Source organism: Chelonoidis abingdonii, chromosome 1 (genome assembly GCF_003597395.2).
Source record: "Chelonoidis abingdonii isolate Lonesome George chromosome 1, CheloAbing_2.0, whole genome shotgun sequence".
NCBI lineage: Eukaryota > Metazoa > Chordata > Testudines > Testudinidae > Chelonoidis > Chelonoidis abingdonii.
The window spans coordinates 236,397,607-236,415,201 of NC_133769.1; the positions used below are offsets into that span (position 1 = coordinate 236,397,607).

The 17,595-nt window shown below is 41.3% G+C and overlaps 1 protein-coding gene across 5 annotated transcripts in view; it reads left to right on the forward strand.

Moving 5' to 3' along the window:
- MID1 (midline 1) overlaps positions 1-5,812 on the forward strand; it is a 366,041-nt gene extending 360,229 nt beyond the window's left edge. For all 5 annotated transcript variants that reach the window (XM_032779759.1, XM_032779760.1, XM_032779763.1 and 2 more), the window contains 3 exons: positions 14-175; positions 3,148-3,355; positions 5,000-5,812. In XM_032779759.1, coding sequence (XP_032635650.1) covers positions 14-175; positions 3,148-3,355; positions 5,000-5,348 — 719 coding nt within the window. In that variant the 3' untranslated portion in view covers positions 5,349-5,812. The remainder of the gene's footprint in view (positions 1-13; positions 176-3,147; positions 3,356-4,999) is intronic.
- Positions 5,813-17,595: the final 11,783 nt, after the last annotated feature.

Below are 17,595 nucleotides of genomic sequence, written 5' to 3' on the forward strand. Positions count from 1 at the left end.
TTTGAAATTACAGGTTTATGCAACTCAGCCGACAGTTGGATGATTGTTCCAAATATCAAACAAAACCACTACACGGTGCATGGGTTACAGAGTGGCACTAAGTACATCTTCATTGTCAAGGCCATTAATCAGGCGGGCAGCCGAAACAGTGAGCCTGGCAAGCTGAAGACAAACAGTGAGTAACATGGAATCCAGCAAACCCACTTGCACTCTCACACTCCTTGTCCTCCCCACTCTCCTTCAGAGGTTTGATACTAGAAAGGTGCAGGAGTATAAAGCAAGGTGCCTTGTTTCAAGTGCTTTATACTTAAGCCATTTATTTTTCACAACATGACAACACTGGGATCTGTTTTATTCTGGAGGTCCACTGAAGTGTCCACATCATTGAAAATACTAGCAGTAGCAACATCAAGAAGAAATTATTGAAAATGTTTCTTTTGGGGGGTTTTTTATATTACTTCTCATATTGTCTTGCCCTTTTCTTCTATTGTTACAGGACATTTTATTTCTTTATACATTTAAGAGGATGATCATTATATCATTAAAATGAGCTAAACTGGGTCCTCTTGGATCATTAAAATGAGCTAAATTGGGTCCTCTTGGATCCCTGTTTGATGATATTGGGAGCCTCCCTGAATTTATTATTAAAACTATGTGGGATGATGGAGTCAGAGATCTCACTTTTAAGAAAATGATTGAACAAAATTATTAGTGGATATAGCATAGCACTTTAAACCAGTAGTTCTAAGCTTTTTTCCATCTATGGTTTCTTGTCATGCCCTAGCTAATCCCACAATCCTTTTAGACTACAGATGGGTTTGGGTGTTGGGTAGAGAATGTTGGGGCTCGAGGGGCAGTTACTGGGGGATAATGAAAGTGCTGGGAGATTACTGTGGGGGAGCTGGTGCATTTCTTCTTCCTCCCCTATCTAGCTGGCCAGCACTCTGTCCCTAAGTTGCTGACTTAAATAGACAATATCTGCTACTAAAAAGAATGTGTGTAGCAGTAAATACAGTTTTAAGTAAACCAGGCATTTCCCTGCCTCTGGAGGACCCATGTGGGAAATGGCAAACTTTCTTCTTTTTTCACTTTGAGACACGATGTGACACACAAGCAGTGTTTACTGTCAGGTACCTGTAACATGATCTGGCCTGATGCAAACCAGTACAGAGAAGGACGTGCTTCAGATGATACTTTGTTAATACAAAGACTAGAAAACAGGTAGAGAGACATGTAGCAGGTATTTTGCTGATACCCAGTGGTAGAAGCAAGCAGATACTGTTAGCATCCGTGGGGAAAAAACATGTCAAAGCCTATGTTCTAAAGGGTAAATTTTACCCTTGATACATGCATAATTATGTATGTTAGGAAAGAAAATATACCCCTATATCTAAAACCATTCCTTCATCTTTAGTATCAAAATAAGAGTGATTGAGACAGTGTTGGCTTAACCTTTTCCTTTAAATGTTTAGCCTTTCAGATTTCCTACAGATCTGAAATAAAGCATGTTGAATATCACTTTTCAGACCAATTTCATTCATCTTTTTATGCCGACTTCAATTATTTCAGTTCCCCTGCATAAGAATTACTTAGCTCTTCTTTCACAAACACTAAGGAATTCACATATTAATTTAAAGTGCGCATTTATCAATACCATAAGGTCACAGAGCCACTGAGAATGCTCATTTCCACTCCATACTCATGTAATCAGATCTTGCACTTATAAGAAGATTTGCCTTTATATGAAAGAGGATAAAGGAGAAAAAAGGACTTCATTGGCCACTGGTGGTGTCATATTTTTTCCAGTTGTCCTTCAGAAATTCTTTGGCAGAAGTAAAAAGATCTTTCTGCTTTTTAACACAGGTAAGCTTGTCAGCATCAGAGCAGGCATTATGTATCTATAGAGTTCGGTTTACCAAACTGCTTCCTGTTATCATCTGCAGAACCTGTGCTATGCCAACAGCAATAACAGTGATGTTTTTACACCATATTGTTTGGACCAAGTTATAGTTCATTTCCTTTGTTTTAATTCACAGTATCCACTATTATCGGCATCCTAGCATAAATAAAATTGAGAGAGTGTGAATGAACAGACCAGGGTAGCACTTCTTCTGATTTTCAAATGTCACAATCCCATAAAATGAAGTAATACATTTTTTGCAATAGTGATAAAGCCATTATTGTAATTTTTCATTGTTGGCAAACTAATAAGAATGTGTCAAGTATCAGAGGGATAGCCATGTTAATCTGGATCTGTAAAAAGCAACAAACAGTCCTGTGGCACCTTGTAGACTAACAGACGTATTAGAGTATAAGCTTTTGTGGGTGAATACTCACTTCGTCAGATGCAGCCACCCACAAAAGCTTATGCTCCAATACATCTGTTAGTCTATAAGGTGCCACAGGACTCTTTGTCGCTTAATAAGAATGTGAGATATTCTAAAATCTAATGCAGGGATCGGCAAATTTTGGCATGTGGCTCGCCAGGGTAAACCCCCTGGCAGGCCGGGACAGTTTGTTTACCTGCCGTGTCCGCAGGTTCGGCTCCCACTGGCCACAGTTTGCTGCTCCAGGACAATGGGGGCTGCGGGAAGTGGCGCAGGCCGAGGGATGTGCTGGCTGCGGCTTCCTGCAGCCCCCATTGGCGTGGAGCGGCAAACCGCAGTGAGTGGGAGCTGCGATCGTCCGAACCTGCGGACATGGCAGGTAAACAAACCAGCTCGGCCCACCAGGGGGCTTAACCTGGTGAGCCGTGTGCCAAAGGTTGCCGATCCATGATCTAATGTATAACAAACAAAGCCATAACGAGAGATTGCATGCTTATTGCAATTCAATTGTAATCTGAATTACATGAAAGATTTAGAGTATTCAGGTTAGCTCTAGGTCTCCGACAATGAGTGTGTCTTTAACACAGGGCTCTTCTTAGGGGAACTAGTATTTAAATATACCAGTTCAAATTGCCTTCTAACTCAACAAAAGGATGATCTTTGTAGATTAGTGTTCAGATAGATTGTTTTAGTCCAGGGTAATGCTCCAGAGAAGAAAATATGTATTATTATATAGTCTTATTACCCAAATATATGACCTTACGTGTGTCTATTAAAATTAAACAAACCTTTCCTTTGTCATCCTTCTGTGTGTGCCCAGGCCAGCCGTTTAAACTGGACCCCAAGTCTGCCCACAGAAAGTTGAAGGTGTCCCATGATAACCTGACAGTGGAGCGTGATGAAACTTCTTCCAAAAAGAGCCACACACCCGAGCGATTCACCAGCCAAGGGAGCTATGGAATAGCTGGAAATGTGTTTATTGACAGTGGACGGCATTACTGGGAAGTGGTGATAAGTGGGAGTACATGGTATGTGTCACATTTTTAATTACTGTAGTACCAGAAAAAGTTGCATTTGTTTTCATGCTAGTACATGTCAGTGCTTCCTAAACAAAATAAAACATCATTCTTCAATAAGAATAACAGATTGAATATGAAAGCAGCTTGATGGTCCAGTGGCAACTGCTACACAGGGGAGTTAGGTTTGGTTCCAATATCCCCAGAGAATGGGAATGCTGTGGATACATATCCCACAGTGGGCTGTAGGGTGTAGGGGATTAAGAAGAGCATCCCTTCACTCTTGAATGAGCCTCATTGGCTGTCATGTGGAACAGGGTTTGTGGGCTTTGGGGGTAGCTGTACCCACCATGTTTGGTCAGAAAGAGAGACACCATGACATGTGCATCAAAGGTTGTGAAATAAATGGAATGGAAAACTGGTGAGGCCTGGCGTGCCTCTACAAAGAAAAATGCACATTTGCTAATTCCACCACATAATAGGCAGAAAAATGCTTACTAGTGTATTTAGCATAAAGCAACAAAACACATCTGATATAGAACAAACATTCAATAACACATATGAGGAATGTAAGCCATAAAAGCATCAGAGGAATGTAAGCCATAAAAGCCATAAAAGCATCTTCCCGACAGGGGAAATCACGCCTTCATGCAGGGTGTCCAATGATGAGACTTCCCACGGAGGTCATTGTCCTAGTCCGTTTCCATTTTGCCAGGACATCCCACCAACTCTAAGGCCTGGTCTACACTGGGGGAGGCGGGTCAGTCTAAGTTACACAACTTCAGGAATGTGAATAATGTAGCTGAAGTCAACGTACTTAGACCTACTCACGGCGGTGTCTTCACTGCGGTGAATCGACTGCAGACGCTCCCCCCGTCGACTCCACCTGCGCCTCTCACAGTGGTGGAAAACAGGAGTCGACAGGAGAGCACTAGACTAGACATGATAAATCGACCCCTGCTGCATCGATTGCTGCCCGCCGATCCAGCAGGTAGTGTAGACATACCCTAACGCTTGTTTGGCAAAGGAATGTTGTCTCCTACAGTTGCCTCATATGGCCCAATGCTCAATCCAATAAACTTGACGCTTGAATCTACATACCTCATAGAGACCTGGCAGAAGAGGTTCTGTGAAGGCAGAAATGAGCATTCCATGCACACTTTGATACTTTTTCTAATCTTTCTGCTGCACCATGTATTAAGTCAGCAATGAGAGATCACATTAATAGCAAATGCAACAGTAGAAAGTTATTTGGTTTTAGTTCATTAACGTGCTATATAGTCTTCTGTTCAGGAATGGAAATTTCCAGACAAAGGGTTAAAACTCTGAGTTGTTTAACATACAGCAATTTTCCTTGTCAATAAAAAAGGCCTTTATCATTAACTTAGTGTTCCAAAAATTGACATAGCATCCAAACTGTAAATAGTAATGTGAACAACAAGATTTGCATGACCTGCCAGTCACAAGATTGGAAGCAGAGAGGAATATTAATTAAACATAATATTATGGTTAACCTTCACTTAATGAGAACATAACATGCATAAACAAAAGAGGACAATGCATTCCTTTGAGTCTTTCAGGATAAAGTTTATCCTTTGTTGATAGAAAACAGCATGGCACAGAACATTGGTTTTCTAGACTGTTTTTGTTTTACAGGTATGCAATTGGTATTTCTTACAAAACAGCACCAAAACATGAGTGGATCGGAAAGAATTCTGCCTCTTGGGTGCTTTGCCGTTGTAATAATGCTTGGGTGGTGAGACACAACAGCAAAGAAATTCCTATAGAGCCTGCTCCTCACCTCCGTCGTGTTGGGATTTTGCTGGACTACGACAATGGTTCCCTTGCCTTTTATGACGCTTTGAACTCTCTACACCTTTACACTTTTGACATAACCTTTGCACAGCCCGTGTGCCCCACATTCACTGTGTGGAATAAATGTTTGACAATTATAACAGGCCTGCCTATCCCAGATCACTTAGACTGCACTGAGCAGCTTCCGTGACTGCTAAAAGCAAAGGGATGTAATGTCAGCTTTCCAGTGGACTGCAAAAATACTGCCCACAGGAGCTATTTGAATATGTGGCGTACAAAACATCCCTGATGATTTCAGCCAGAACTGAAAGTGGGTATCTCTCTTTGCTGTGTATTTGGTATTAAAGAGCAAGAAACGGCTTTAATAATTTCTCAGAACTATTTTGTATTTAGTCTCTTACAAGAAGATTTATAAATTATTTATATAAAGAAGTCCCCAATTTGGCTATTTGGATTACAATTCATTGTTTTTGCACATAAAGGGCCCCATTCACTAAAGTTTCGCAAGACTTTTTTACAATTTTATTTCACAAGGGAAACTAGCAGGAATTTTGTTTCCTAGAAACTGTGCAGCGGACACATTGATATACTGTTGATCTTACATTAAACTCCAATCTTATTGTGTGCAACATCTCTCTGCTTCAGTTTTGCACAATGGAATAAAATAAACAAGGAAGGAAATGGAGTTATCCAGTACAACAAAAGAAGAAGAGTTTATTTACTTCTGTTCAATAATAGGTCTGCATGTTAAACTTATTCACATATGGACACAAGAAACATGGAATACCTCCTAGAAATGTCAGTGAATAAATCATCCGGTGATTCTAACCCTATAAATGCTTCACTTTTGTCTCTGGGAAGTGCAGTAAGATCACCAAGGATTTGTAAGACTGATATCATCTCAGAAAATCAGCAACATTGGAGCAGCGCAACCAGTCCAAGGTCCTACTATATCCTGATTTAATGGGAAGATTTGTCATTTAAGGTTCCATTATAATTGGAGATGGCTTAGTTCTGACAGTCAAGGTGTGGGTGTATATCACTGATTTTTACAGGTACACCACAACAATCCAAGCTCATACATCTGAAATGAGAGATGGCCTACTTACAACTGATTTTAAACTAAATGCAAGAGTATCAGTGATCACACTGTAGTGTATCAATAAAGAAGAGCAAAGATATCTGGTATATGGATGTTGCATTGAGAAGCACTGTACTGAAGTTCATCATAAAAGCATCCAATGAAACAAAGAATGTGTATTGTTGCATTGGGTTGTTTGAAGGGATAGAGTTCTCTTTGTGAATGAAGGGTAAATGACAGATTTGCAGCAGTAACATTAGTCTATCTGAGTTTCACCTGCACATGTGGGATCTAAGTTAGCCCTGGTGTTAGGGGCTGCAACTCCACTGAGATAAGTAGAAGCTGTACGCACTATATCCCAAAACTGAATTTTGCCCATTAAGTTTTTTAAAAAGGAATAGGGCCTTTTGTGATTATTACAATATTTCTGTATAAATGATCATTTGGGAGATTCCTGAGAAATATTTGAAATGTGGAAGATGGTATGATGCCTTTTAAAGATGTTCCTAGACAGACAGTAAAAAGGGTTTTGTTGCTAATATGCAAAGGATGAAAACCTGCCTTCATAGAATAAGGATAAATGGAATACAAGCATAATGTAAAGGTTGGTTCAGTCATTTTAAACCTTGCTTTGGGTGTCCTTTGAAAACGACACTTTAATGCACTTTGTTCACTAATGGGCCCAAAATGAAAGGGTCTTAAGCTTGGCTTCAGATTTTTTAAATATTGACTCTCCAGGTACAAAGATGTACTACAGTTTGCCTTATGATAGTGATATGAAAGAAGCTTATGAGGAGGCTAATGAATACATGACTACAGGTTTTGTTTAAACAGAGATTAATTACTGCTCATGTTCCTTTGATTCTCTATACATACCGTTTACTGTGGAATGAATGAGGAAAAGTATCTCTCTGACAGCATGTTGGTTTCAGCCATTTTATCGCTTCCTGCCATGGCAGCATTCCATTGTTTACAGAGAGTAGCCGCTGACCTTTTCTGAGTTGAAATATGTAAGGGAAAATATGTACATACTCGATGACAGTGTTTATTCTAATGTCTATGACGATATAGAAAAGGGCCCCAGAAGAACTTAAAAAAAGTCTGAAACAGTGTTTTGTGTAACCGAATGCGACATTACCAGTGTGACTTGATGTACTGTGTTCAGCTGATCTGGCCTTGACTGTTTGAAAGGCAATTGGGAAATCATGAAATTTAATATCCACGGTAGACTGAGAACAATTTCTAAAAAAGACAATGATAAAAAGGTGTTGGGAGGGAAGAGAGTGACAACATGGGATGGACATCAACTTTCTGCCTAGCAGAACAGGGTATGTTACTACAATATACATGGCACCATCCTTTGTCATAGAAATATTATTAAATAGATCTGGAAGCTAATTTCAGAAAGGGGCAAACTGACAACAGTTCAATATTAGATCATACAAGGCTTGCAGAGATCAAACTGGATTGAAAACAGTATCATGAATATTTGGAGGCTTTTCTCCCCCCTTTTTTTCATTTTAAACACCAACCATGCATTTAAAGGTTGACAATTGGTTTTGGCTGAGAGGGAAAAAAATGGTCTGGTATCTACAATAGTAATCCTTACTATGGGATTTATATATTTCAACAGTGAATACTTCATTTTAAGCCAAACCACATTCCTCAAATGGACTTTTAATTCTATCTGTGCCCTTTGTGCATGTATGTGTGTATATTATATATGTATAATTAAATATACATATATGGAATTATACATATATAAGTACAGATTAATTGGCAATAAATTAAGTGTCTCACCATTCCTTTTAGCTTATTATTTGAATGATTATGTAGTCTGTATGGACTATGATTGGGGAAACAGTTTGCTGTGCTTGGTATTTGTATGGACATTTTCAAAAATAAAGATCTGTTTATTTTACAGTACTTGATTCAATGCCTGATTATACAATAAAAACATCCATTTCAAAACTTGGCTTTTGTGGTTCTGTGTCATTTTCATAGTCCATAAGAATAAAATGAAATATGGAGCGGGACCAGCAATCTTAAACCAGTAACTAAAACATGCTGCTTTTACAATGCATGGCAGAGCTGGATGAGGTTTTCCTCTGATATTCTGAAACTGCTGAGACTCTCAGACGGCCAGTGAAGCCCACCTGTGTACAATGATCATTTTAAGGCTGTATATCCAGGTTGGGGTTCAGTGGAGCAAACTGTGGAACCCCTATAGGAAACTAAGTGCAAGAACAGAATGACTGAATGGTTAAGAGTGTTGCTCAGCCTGGCTTACAGAGACCAAAAGGAAAGCTGCTCACTGACATAGCTTTTCCTCTTTCTGCTTTTATTCCTTCTGACTGCTAAATCTCTCAACTGCTCAGACAAAGGAACCTCACTGAGCAGTGGTTCCCATCCATGGTCGACAGAGCATTTGTGGGCGGGCTGTTGAGATTTGGCTGATCATGGAGTAATGGCTCCTTCTCTTTTCCAGCTGCTAAATCGCAATAAAAGAAGTTAAAAGTACAATGAATATTTTGCAGACATTACTTTTCTATGTAAGCAATTGCTGTAATTGTAACAAGGATGATATAGAATCATCAGTGGGAGGTGAAGGTATCCAATGGGAAGAGAGGGTGTGTGTGATTGCAAATGGGTGACTGAGCATGATGCCACAAGTAAGAGATGGTTGGTCCATGACATAATCCTTGTCACTTTGACCATCACCCCCTCTTGGTAGGTTTCTCCTGGCTCCCATTCCTCTGTTGTATCACTTTCATGGCCCAGTCCCAAATTATTTCCCATCCAGGGCTGGTCTTAGGCACCTGGGCACCATGGTTGGTGGGGAGGGCACCATCAAGAGTGTAACAATAAAAGCTTGAGAACCTCTGAGCTAGATGAACCTTTGTTATGGGTTGGGTTAAAACTCCATTGAGGTTGGTAAGTGTGAATTCGTCCTTCCGTTAACATAATTGTAAACATAAGAGCGAACTAAGACTAAAGGTCTGTATGAATCCACCCAGAGCTTTTGGGCTCAGTATTGTGTTGGGTAGCTGCGTGTGGGAGAATAGTGAGGTCACAGACAAGAACAGAGAGAGGCAAAAGAAAAAAGTGAAGAGAAACCAAGCAGGAACCTGTAAGCACAAGGTGACCCTGGAACAAAGCGAGAGGGAGAGAGAGAGTTTTTGGGTCTGTTAGCCAGAAGAGGGTTGGAGGCTGGTAGGCTAAGACACTGGCCTGGTCTACACTACATGTTTAAATCGATTTAAACAGCATTAAATCGATTTAACGCTGTACCCGTCCACACTACAACGCTTTTTATATCGATATAAAGAGCACTTTATATCGATTTCTGTACTCCTCCCAGACGAGAGGAGTAGCGCTGAAATCGATATAAACATATCGGATTAGGGTTAGTGTGGACAGAAATCGACGTTATTGGCCTCCGGGCGGTATCCTCACAGTGCACCACTGACCGCTCTGGACAGCAATCTGAACGCCGGATGCAGCGGGCAGGTAAACAGGGAAAAGTCCCGCGAACTTTTGAATTAACATTTCCTGTTTTGCCCAGCGTGGAGCTCTGATCAGCACGGGTGGCGATGCAGTCCAAATCCAAAAAGAGCTCCAGCATGGACCGTATGGGAGATACTGGATCTGATCGCTTTATGGGGAGACAAATCTGTGTATCAGAGCTCGTTACAGAAGACGAAATGCCAAACGCGTTTGAAAAAAAATCTCCAGGATACACAGTGCTGCATGACAAGTGTAACGGAAAGCCAAAGAATCAAATGGGAGGGAGGGAGGGAGGGGGTACTGAGGACTCCAGCTATCCCACAGTCCACAGCAGTCTCTGAAAAGTATTTGCATTCTTGGCTGAGCTCCCAATGTCTGTAGGTTCAAATACAGTGTCTGGCGTGGTTTCAGGGAATAGCTCCTCAGTTTCTTCCCCCACCGCACCACCAACGTGAAAGAAAGGGAAAGAAATTATTTCTTGACTTCTTTCAATGTCCCCCTATGTGTACTGAATGCTGCTGGTAGACGCGATGCTGCAGCAGTGAAGAGCAGTATCCGCTCTCTCCCCTCCCCGGTGGTAGACGGTGCAATAGGACTGGTAACTGTCCTCATGAACCCCTGAGTGCTCCAATGCTTTTTAACTGAATATGGGGGCGCCTGGGTAAGAACAGGAATGATTCCTGGTCCCTCCCAGGTAAGTAGGACAGAACGGCTAGTAACCGTCTTCATCATAGCAACTGGGGCTGAGCTTCAATCAGCCCCTCCCTTTCCTGTGTTAAGAAAAGATTCTGTAACTGCCTGGACTGTCATCCCCGGGAGGCTGCCTCCCCTCATTTTATCTCACTAAAAAGTCTCTGTTTCTTATTCCTGCATTCTTTATAACTTCATGACACAAATGGGGGGACACTGCCACGGTAGGGGTTGGGGGAGGAGGAAGGTTGGGGGAGGAGGGAAGCAACGGGTGGGGTTGTTGCAGGGGCACCCCCTGTGAATTACTGACACGGAGCAGCTGTGCTGATACACTGGTCCTCTAGTACACTTGCCCCTTATTCTAGGCAGGACTGACTCTATTGTTTAGCAACCATAAAGGAGGGATTGACTCGGGGAGTCATTCCCAATTTGCTTTTGCGCCCCCGCCGATCTCAGCCAGGGCACTCATGATAGCAGTGGACAGTACAGAGGGGGAGAGATAACAGTCATCTCATTTGCCGTTTACTCCGACAGTAGACGTACAGAACGACTGGTAACCATCTCTGCTATCATGCAAAGCAAATGAATGCTGCTGTGTAGCGCTGGAGTATCGCCTCTGTCGCGTTGGCATGCAGTACACATACGGTGCCGGAAAAAAAAAAAAGCTGAACGGGCTCCATGGTTGCTGTGTATGGCGTCTGCCAGGGCAATCCAGGGAAAAACGCACGAAAGGATTGTCAGCTGTTGTTTTCCCGGAGGAAGGAATGACTGATGACATTTACCCAGAACCACCCATGACAATAATGAATCAACCCAGAATTCCAAGGGGCGGGGAGACTGCGGAACTATGGGATAGCTACGGAAATAGCTACCCACAATGCAACGCTTCAGAAATCGACGCTAGCCTCGGACCATGGACGCACAACGCCGAATTACTGTGCCTAGTGTGGCCGCGTGAAATCGAATTTATAATATCAGTTTTATTAAACCGATTTTAGCTAACTTGATATTATCGCGTAGTGTAGACGTGGCCACTGCTCCTTTTGGTTTGCAGTTCCTTCTGTGTTTGGAGACACAGGACTTCATACATTCCTTGTAAATAAACAAGATTACATCAGAGAAATACCTGGCTACCACTAATTTCTACTCCTAACTGGAACACCCCCAGGGCCTCAAACTTTGACTAGCTGCTTGGGTCAATACGGGCAACACTATCATCACTCATTCAGTGTCAAAAGGTTGAGAGTCTTGTTACATGCTGCAGAACTGAAATCTAAGTATTAGACCTACTTTGGAACAGCGTCTCTATTGCAAGAGACTGCCCAGTGTGCACCAGTAGTGAAGCTCCCCCACTAACAGCTGACATCACTAAGAGCTGTGTTAGGTGGGGGGCCTGAAGACATCTTAGTGTGGCCAGCAGAGTGGCTGGCGGAGAGGAGCAGCAAGCGGCCAGCAGAGAGGCGCAGCAATCGGTCATTGGGGCAACGAGCGAGTGCCCGAGCAGCAGAGCATATAAGGTGCCTCCTTATTCCCCGCCTATACACACAGGGTGGGAGATGAACTCTGCGGATGAATCTCTGAACTTTGGGGCTGCAGTGGACAAGGACAGCAACTGTGAGTGGGGTGCAAAGAAGGGACGAGCACGTTAAAGGGACTTTTGGGTTGCTAGACTTAAGACCCTGAGGGGAAAAGGATACTGCCCAGCTTACTTGACGGTGGGTCTTTCGCTCATGTTTATGTTTATGAACCTTAGTTGCAATGTTTTCCCAAATTAACGCTGAGTTACTTCCCTCCTTTATTACAGGTTTTTGCTGCACTCAGACTCCGTGCTTGTGAGAGGGGAAGTATTGCCTCTTAGAGGCGCCCGGGGTGGTGTGTAATTGTCCCAGGTCACTGGGTGGGAGCTCGAGCCAATTTTATGTTGTGGTGTTGAAAGGGAACCCCTAGATACTAAACCCAGCCCTCGTTGCTGCTGGCTGCACCTGGCAGAAGGGTTACATAATATTTACTGAAAATTAAGGAACGATGTTTACTGCCTTTGGTTTTCACAAAAGATGTTCCAGCCTTCATAAACTAGCGAAAATTTGATAATTTAATCTCCCCATCCCCAACCCAGTGGGGATAATTTTTATGTACTGTAGCCTTACAAGTGAGATTCTGGTGTGTTTAGTTATAAGGAAGGCTGTGACCCTTTCCAACTTTTTTCAGCACCGTTTCTCTCCCATATGATTGACAGTGTCATTAATAGTGCTGTCTCTGAGAGAGAATGCTGTGAGAGAGGGGGAACTGCTGGGAAAGACAGTACAGAAATTATGGGACGGGTGGAAACCTGCCATCCCTTCTTTGTCCTCGTGTAGCTGCATCCCCAGCTATATATGTATAAAAAAGCAAGTCTGCACTCATCCTTCCATCTGTTGCTTCCCTCCCTGACCCCATCCTACATTCCCCAATGACATAGAAATATGCTGTTTAAGGATGTGTTTGAAATCCTAATCTGAACAAAAGCAGCAGGAGAGGGATGTCAAGCCCTCAGGCCCTGATTCTCCTCTCACTTACTCAAGTTTTACATTGGCTTCAAAGCAGAGACTCCTGATTTACACTGGTACAGGTGAGAGGAGAACCAAGCCCATAATCTTCAGATTCCATTGGGGTCAAAAATCCAGCAAAGCATGAACATTTGTGCTATCAGACCAGCATTCCTAATAAATCATGTGTCTGGAGTGGGTGCATTAGCTGCTAGAAAAGCTGCCCAGTTTCTCATGAGCTGTTTCTCAAGCCCAGCACAGGTGTGTTTTAAAATGTACAGTTCAATTGCATTCTGCTTGGGAGAATTGTTAGGGCAATGTTATACTATTTCCTTAAGGCAGTATGCAGAACAATTCTCTTGGCTGGTACTGAGTTACGTTTAACTTGGGAACAGCTGGAACCTGAGGTAAGATACAATAAAGCAGTATAATTTTATTGTTCCTGTTCCATTTAAAAATGGAGGCTTCTAAAGCAGCTGAAAAGTCTACTTCCTCCAGCTGTTTATCATAATTTATATAACTATTCTAGTGTATGGAGAGGTTTCCTCTCAAGGAGCATTGAACCTTTTTTTTTTTTTTTTAAATTTCTCTTGAGGCTGCTTTGTTGTTAGACATTTTCTAGAAAATCCACTGTAGCATATAATAAGTTGCAATCAGCCCCCTGAAAGATATACAGTAAAAGTGTTGTTATGTCTCCTGCTGGCTGATGAATGAAACAAAACTGGGGCTGGTAGAAAATGAAATAGTCTTGACCACCAATCAGCTTTTCAAATCACATGAAAATGTTCCTGAGAATGTTTGTTTCTTTTGAAATGTTTGTATCTTTCCATAAGGAAAAACACCTTACTCGGGTATAGGTTTTGGGTTCTCCCCACTTGGTGTCTTTTCTCTTCTTGTTCTTTCTCCCATCCCAGAAATTTTGGTTTTAAATTTTAAAAATAAAAGTTTGAGAAATTGAACAAACCTATAACATAATTGGAAAAAATGACCTCTTTTCCACTAGCTCTCATCAGATCATCAAATAGAATAAAAACCAAATAATGCAGCAAAGGTACAGTTCTCAGGGTATGTCTACATTACAGCCCCTACAACAGCTGTGCCACTGTAGCACCGCTGTATAGATGCTTCCTACAGCAACAAAAGGGCTTTGGGGGAGGGGGTTCAGCGTAGTTAATCCACCTCTCCAAGAGGCAGTAGGTAGGTTGATGGAAGAATTCTTGTAGATAAGTGTAGATTTATTTCCCAACTAGCACGGACATTTCCTTTGACCTTAGAAAAGTCACATCACCCTTCTGGCTCAGTTTCCATCTGTAACATGGGAACAATTCTCCCCTACCTTTGCAAAGCACTTTTAAATCAATGGATTTGAAAAGCACTAGGTAATTGCAAAATATTAATTTTGGTCAGTGAATTTGGTACTTTCTGATTTTGACCTAGTGGAAAATACCGTGGAAAGCAGACCTTTCTCATAAAATGTTAAGTAAATGTGTTTGGTAACAACAACAACAACAGTCCAAAACCAGGATATTCAGAGGCCAAAGAAGCTATCACAGCATTTTTGAAACACACAATCATTTTAGGAGCAGTTTGAACATGGAGAAATGATGCAGGTCAGTCATGTTCCAAGAGAAACAGAAATAGCTCAAATGAATTCATCCTTGTCACAGCAATAAGTAGTAGTCGATACCAACAAACAGAGAGGGTCAAATAGTGTAAAAAAAAAATACATATATGTGAATATTTCTTTAAATATATGGTTTGCTCAGTTTCTCTACTATTGATCGGGTCATATTTAGAACTGGGCAGAAACCAGTTTTTCCATCCCATGACAATTTTTGAGGTATTAAAATCTTTTTCCGCCATGGGAAAATGTCATAATGTCAACAATTATTGTGAACTGAAAGTCTGGACAAAATATTGGTCTGGGTCAATCAAAACAGTTTGTTTTGAAAATGTTAAAATGTTTCATGAACAGTTTCAGTTCTGACAAATCAGCATTTCATGTATTTTTGCATGTATTTGGATCAACTCTAGGTATCACAAGCGATTTAACTGTTTGCAAACTACCCAGAGGCTTCTTCATCCAGACTCTTCAGCCAATAGTTACAAATACAAAGCCATTCCCAGAAATCAGGATCAATTTGTGAATAATACACAAATAGAAAGAACAGCCTAAATTCACCACATCCATTAATCCCAATGTATTATTCAAACAATTCTACAGACAAGTCTTTCTCATTAGAGTCTTGACGGTGTTCTCTTGTGGATAGGATGAAATATGAGTTCATCATCTTTGAATCTATGAAGTGAGTGTTCCATATTATTAATACTGGGAAATCACTCAGGATGAATAAATTCAGTACAAACACCAGTACTGGAAACTGAATAAGCTATTAGCCAGTTGTAAGATTGAATTACTGTCTAGTTATGAATGGCTTCATACATATTTTAAGCCATGTAAAAATAAGCTCATACTGGATTTTACATAGAGATATGAAGAGACTCCACTTCTGATAGTACTATTCTGAATAAAGTAACAGAGTTAGTCTGGTACAATGATGTGCAGATTCTATACAATTATTTTCATAATGTACCTGTTCTTGGGTAAGTTATTCTGCCTGAATGAATATTGTAGCATTGAGCCAAACCATGTTTTGTCCAAGATGGGAAACCAGGATCCTGACCTTTTGTGTCCATTAAAGATCCCATGGCATTTTCCCACAAGAGTAAGCCCCAGGACCGGCCAAATGTCATCTTTAGTAATGGAATAATCAGGGATGGATCATGCCTCCTGAAATCCATCTTCAATGGGGAGCCTTTACATACATCGCTCTTGCACGGGAGTACCTCAGCCATCTATTCAGCAGCTTCGTCAGCTTCCATCAGCAAGCTTCACTGGATTCAGAAAACCACAAATGGGAAGGGGATATATACTTGTAGGACTGGGTATGGGGAATGCATGTTTTCCTCCAATTGGCCTAATAGGGTCAGGGAGGAAATATTATACAACCTGGACCGTATTATACTTCTCCATCTCCATGGTAGGGAGAACCCTCCATTTAAGGAGGGACCTGTCCTGGGAAGTCCTGACAACATAGCATCAGTGGAGTCGCGCTGTCAGGCAGCAAGTGAGGAGGAGTGCACCTGAGAGCCTGAGTTAGTGCAGAGGCACAAAGCCATCTATTCACGCCCCAGGATCTGTAGGGTTTGTGAGCAGGTCTAGCAGCCTGTTTTGGATAGAGCTGGGAAAAATGTTTTCGGAGAATAGGAAATGTGCCAGAAAATGTATTTTGGGGGAGGGCACCAAAATGATTTGTGAATTCAGGTAGAATGTGGCAAATAGGTTTGGCCAAAAAACAAAAAAATCAGAAATGTTGAAATGTTTCCTTTTGAAAATGTCATTTTGAATTGACACTTGGACCATTTCATTCAATCCGAATGGAAATTAAAAACAAAAGAAATCAGACTGAAATGAAAGTATTATTAGGTTTATTATTATGGGGAGGTAATGGGGCTTTCAGCTGAGGTAATGAGCTGAAAGACCAATTATTCACTCAGTTCTAGTTGGTGGGGTAGGAGGGGAGGTATGTGGCATACATTCTTCTACTCTGCAACAACCCACAGTGTTCTATTTGGGAAGAAATTGCTGTGAGAGATTGATGCTACTGATCTTCTGTATATCCAAGCTGAACAAATAAAAAAAGGAAACATCAGGTTTGAACTAGTGTAAACGGTGAATTCTCTGTAACTTCAAGTCTTTAAACCATGCTTTGAGGACTTTAGAAGGACTGTCAGAACCTGGGAATGGGTAACAGGGGATGATTACCTGTTCATTCCCTCTGAAGCACCTGGCATTGACTACTGTCGGAAGACAGGACACTGAGCAGGATGGACCTTTGGTCTGACCCAGTATGGCCATTCCTATGTTCTTACGTTCTCAGTAATTCAGACAGAGGTTAGGGGTCTATTTCAGGAGTGGGTGAGGTTCTGTGGCCTGCAACATGATGATGATGATCATGATGGTCCCTTCTGACCTTAAAGTCTGTGTCTTTGAGCCATCGACAGTGGGGAAAAAAAACTCGATTTATACAATTCTTCCATTTTAGATAATCTACTATGTTATTAATCATGTCGCTAAATAATTGTGTTTGGGTAAAATACAGGATTTATGCCAAGCACATGGAATAAAAAATCCTGGCTCCATTGAAGTCAACTATAATTTTGCAACTGACTTCACTGGAGCCAGGATTTCATGCATATGGACTATATCCAAGGTGGATAGACCAATGTGAAATTCCTATTGAATATGGAAATCTCCACCAACCAAAGACTGTTCTAACAACTGAGCCCTTTTAAAGTTTTTCAAAGGAAATTCTTCACAATGATGCTGCAGTGAAGAGTCCCCCTGGGCAAAAAATAAAAGCTAATCTGTTTGGCAACAGAAAAAAAGACTCTTAAAACAGGATTCATTTATGTACTTTTTAACGTAGATATTCTTGTATTTGTATCTAGTATATTAACAATATGAGTCAGCGGAAATACTTTAGACTCCAAACTCTTGGAACAGAGTAATCAACAATGCAACGTGTTTTGTTGGTAAATGTACTAACAGTACCTGATGATATCAGAGCTGG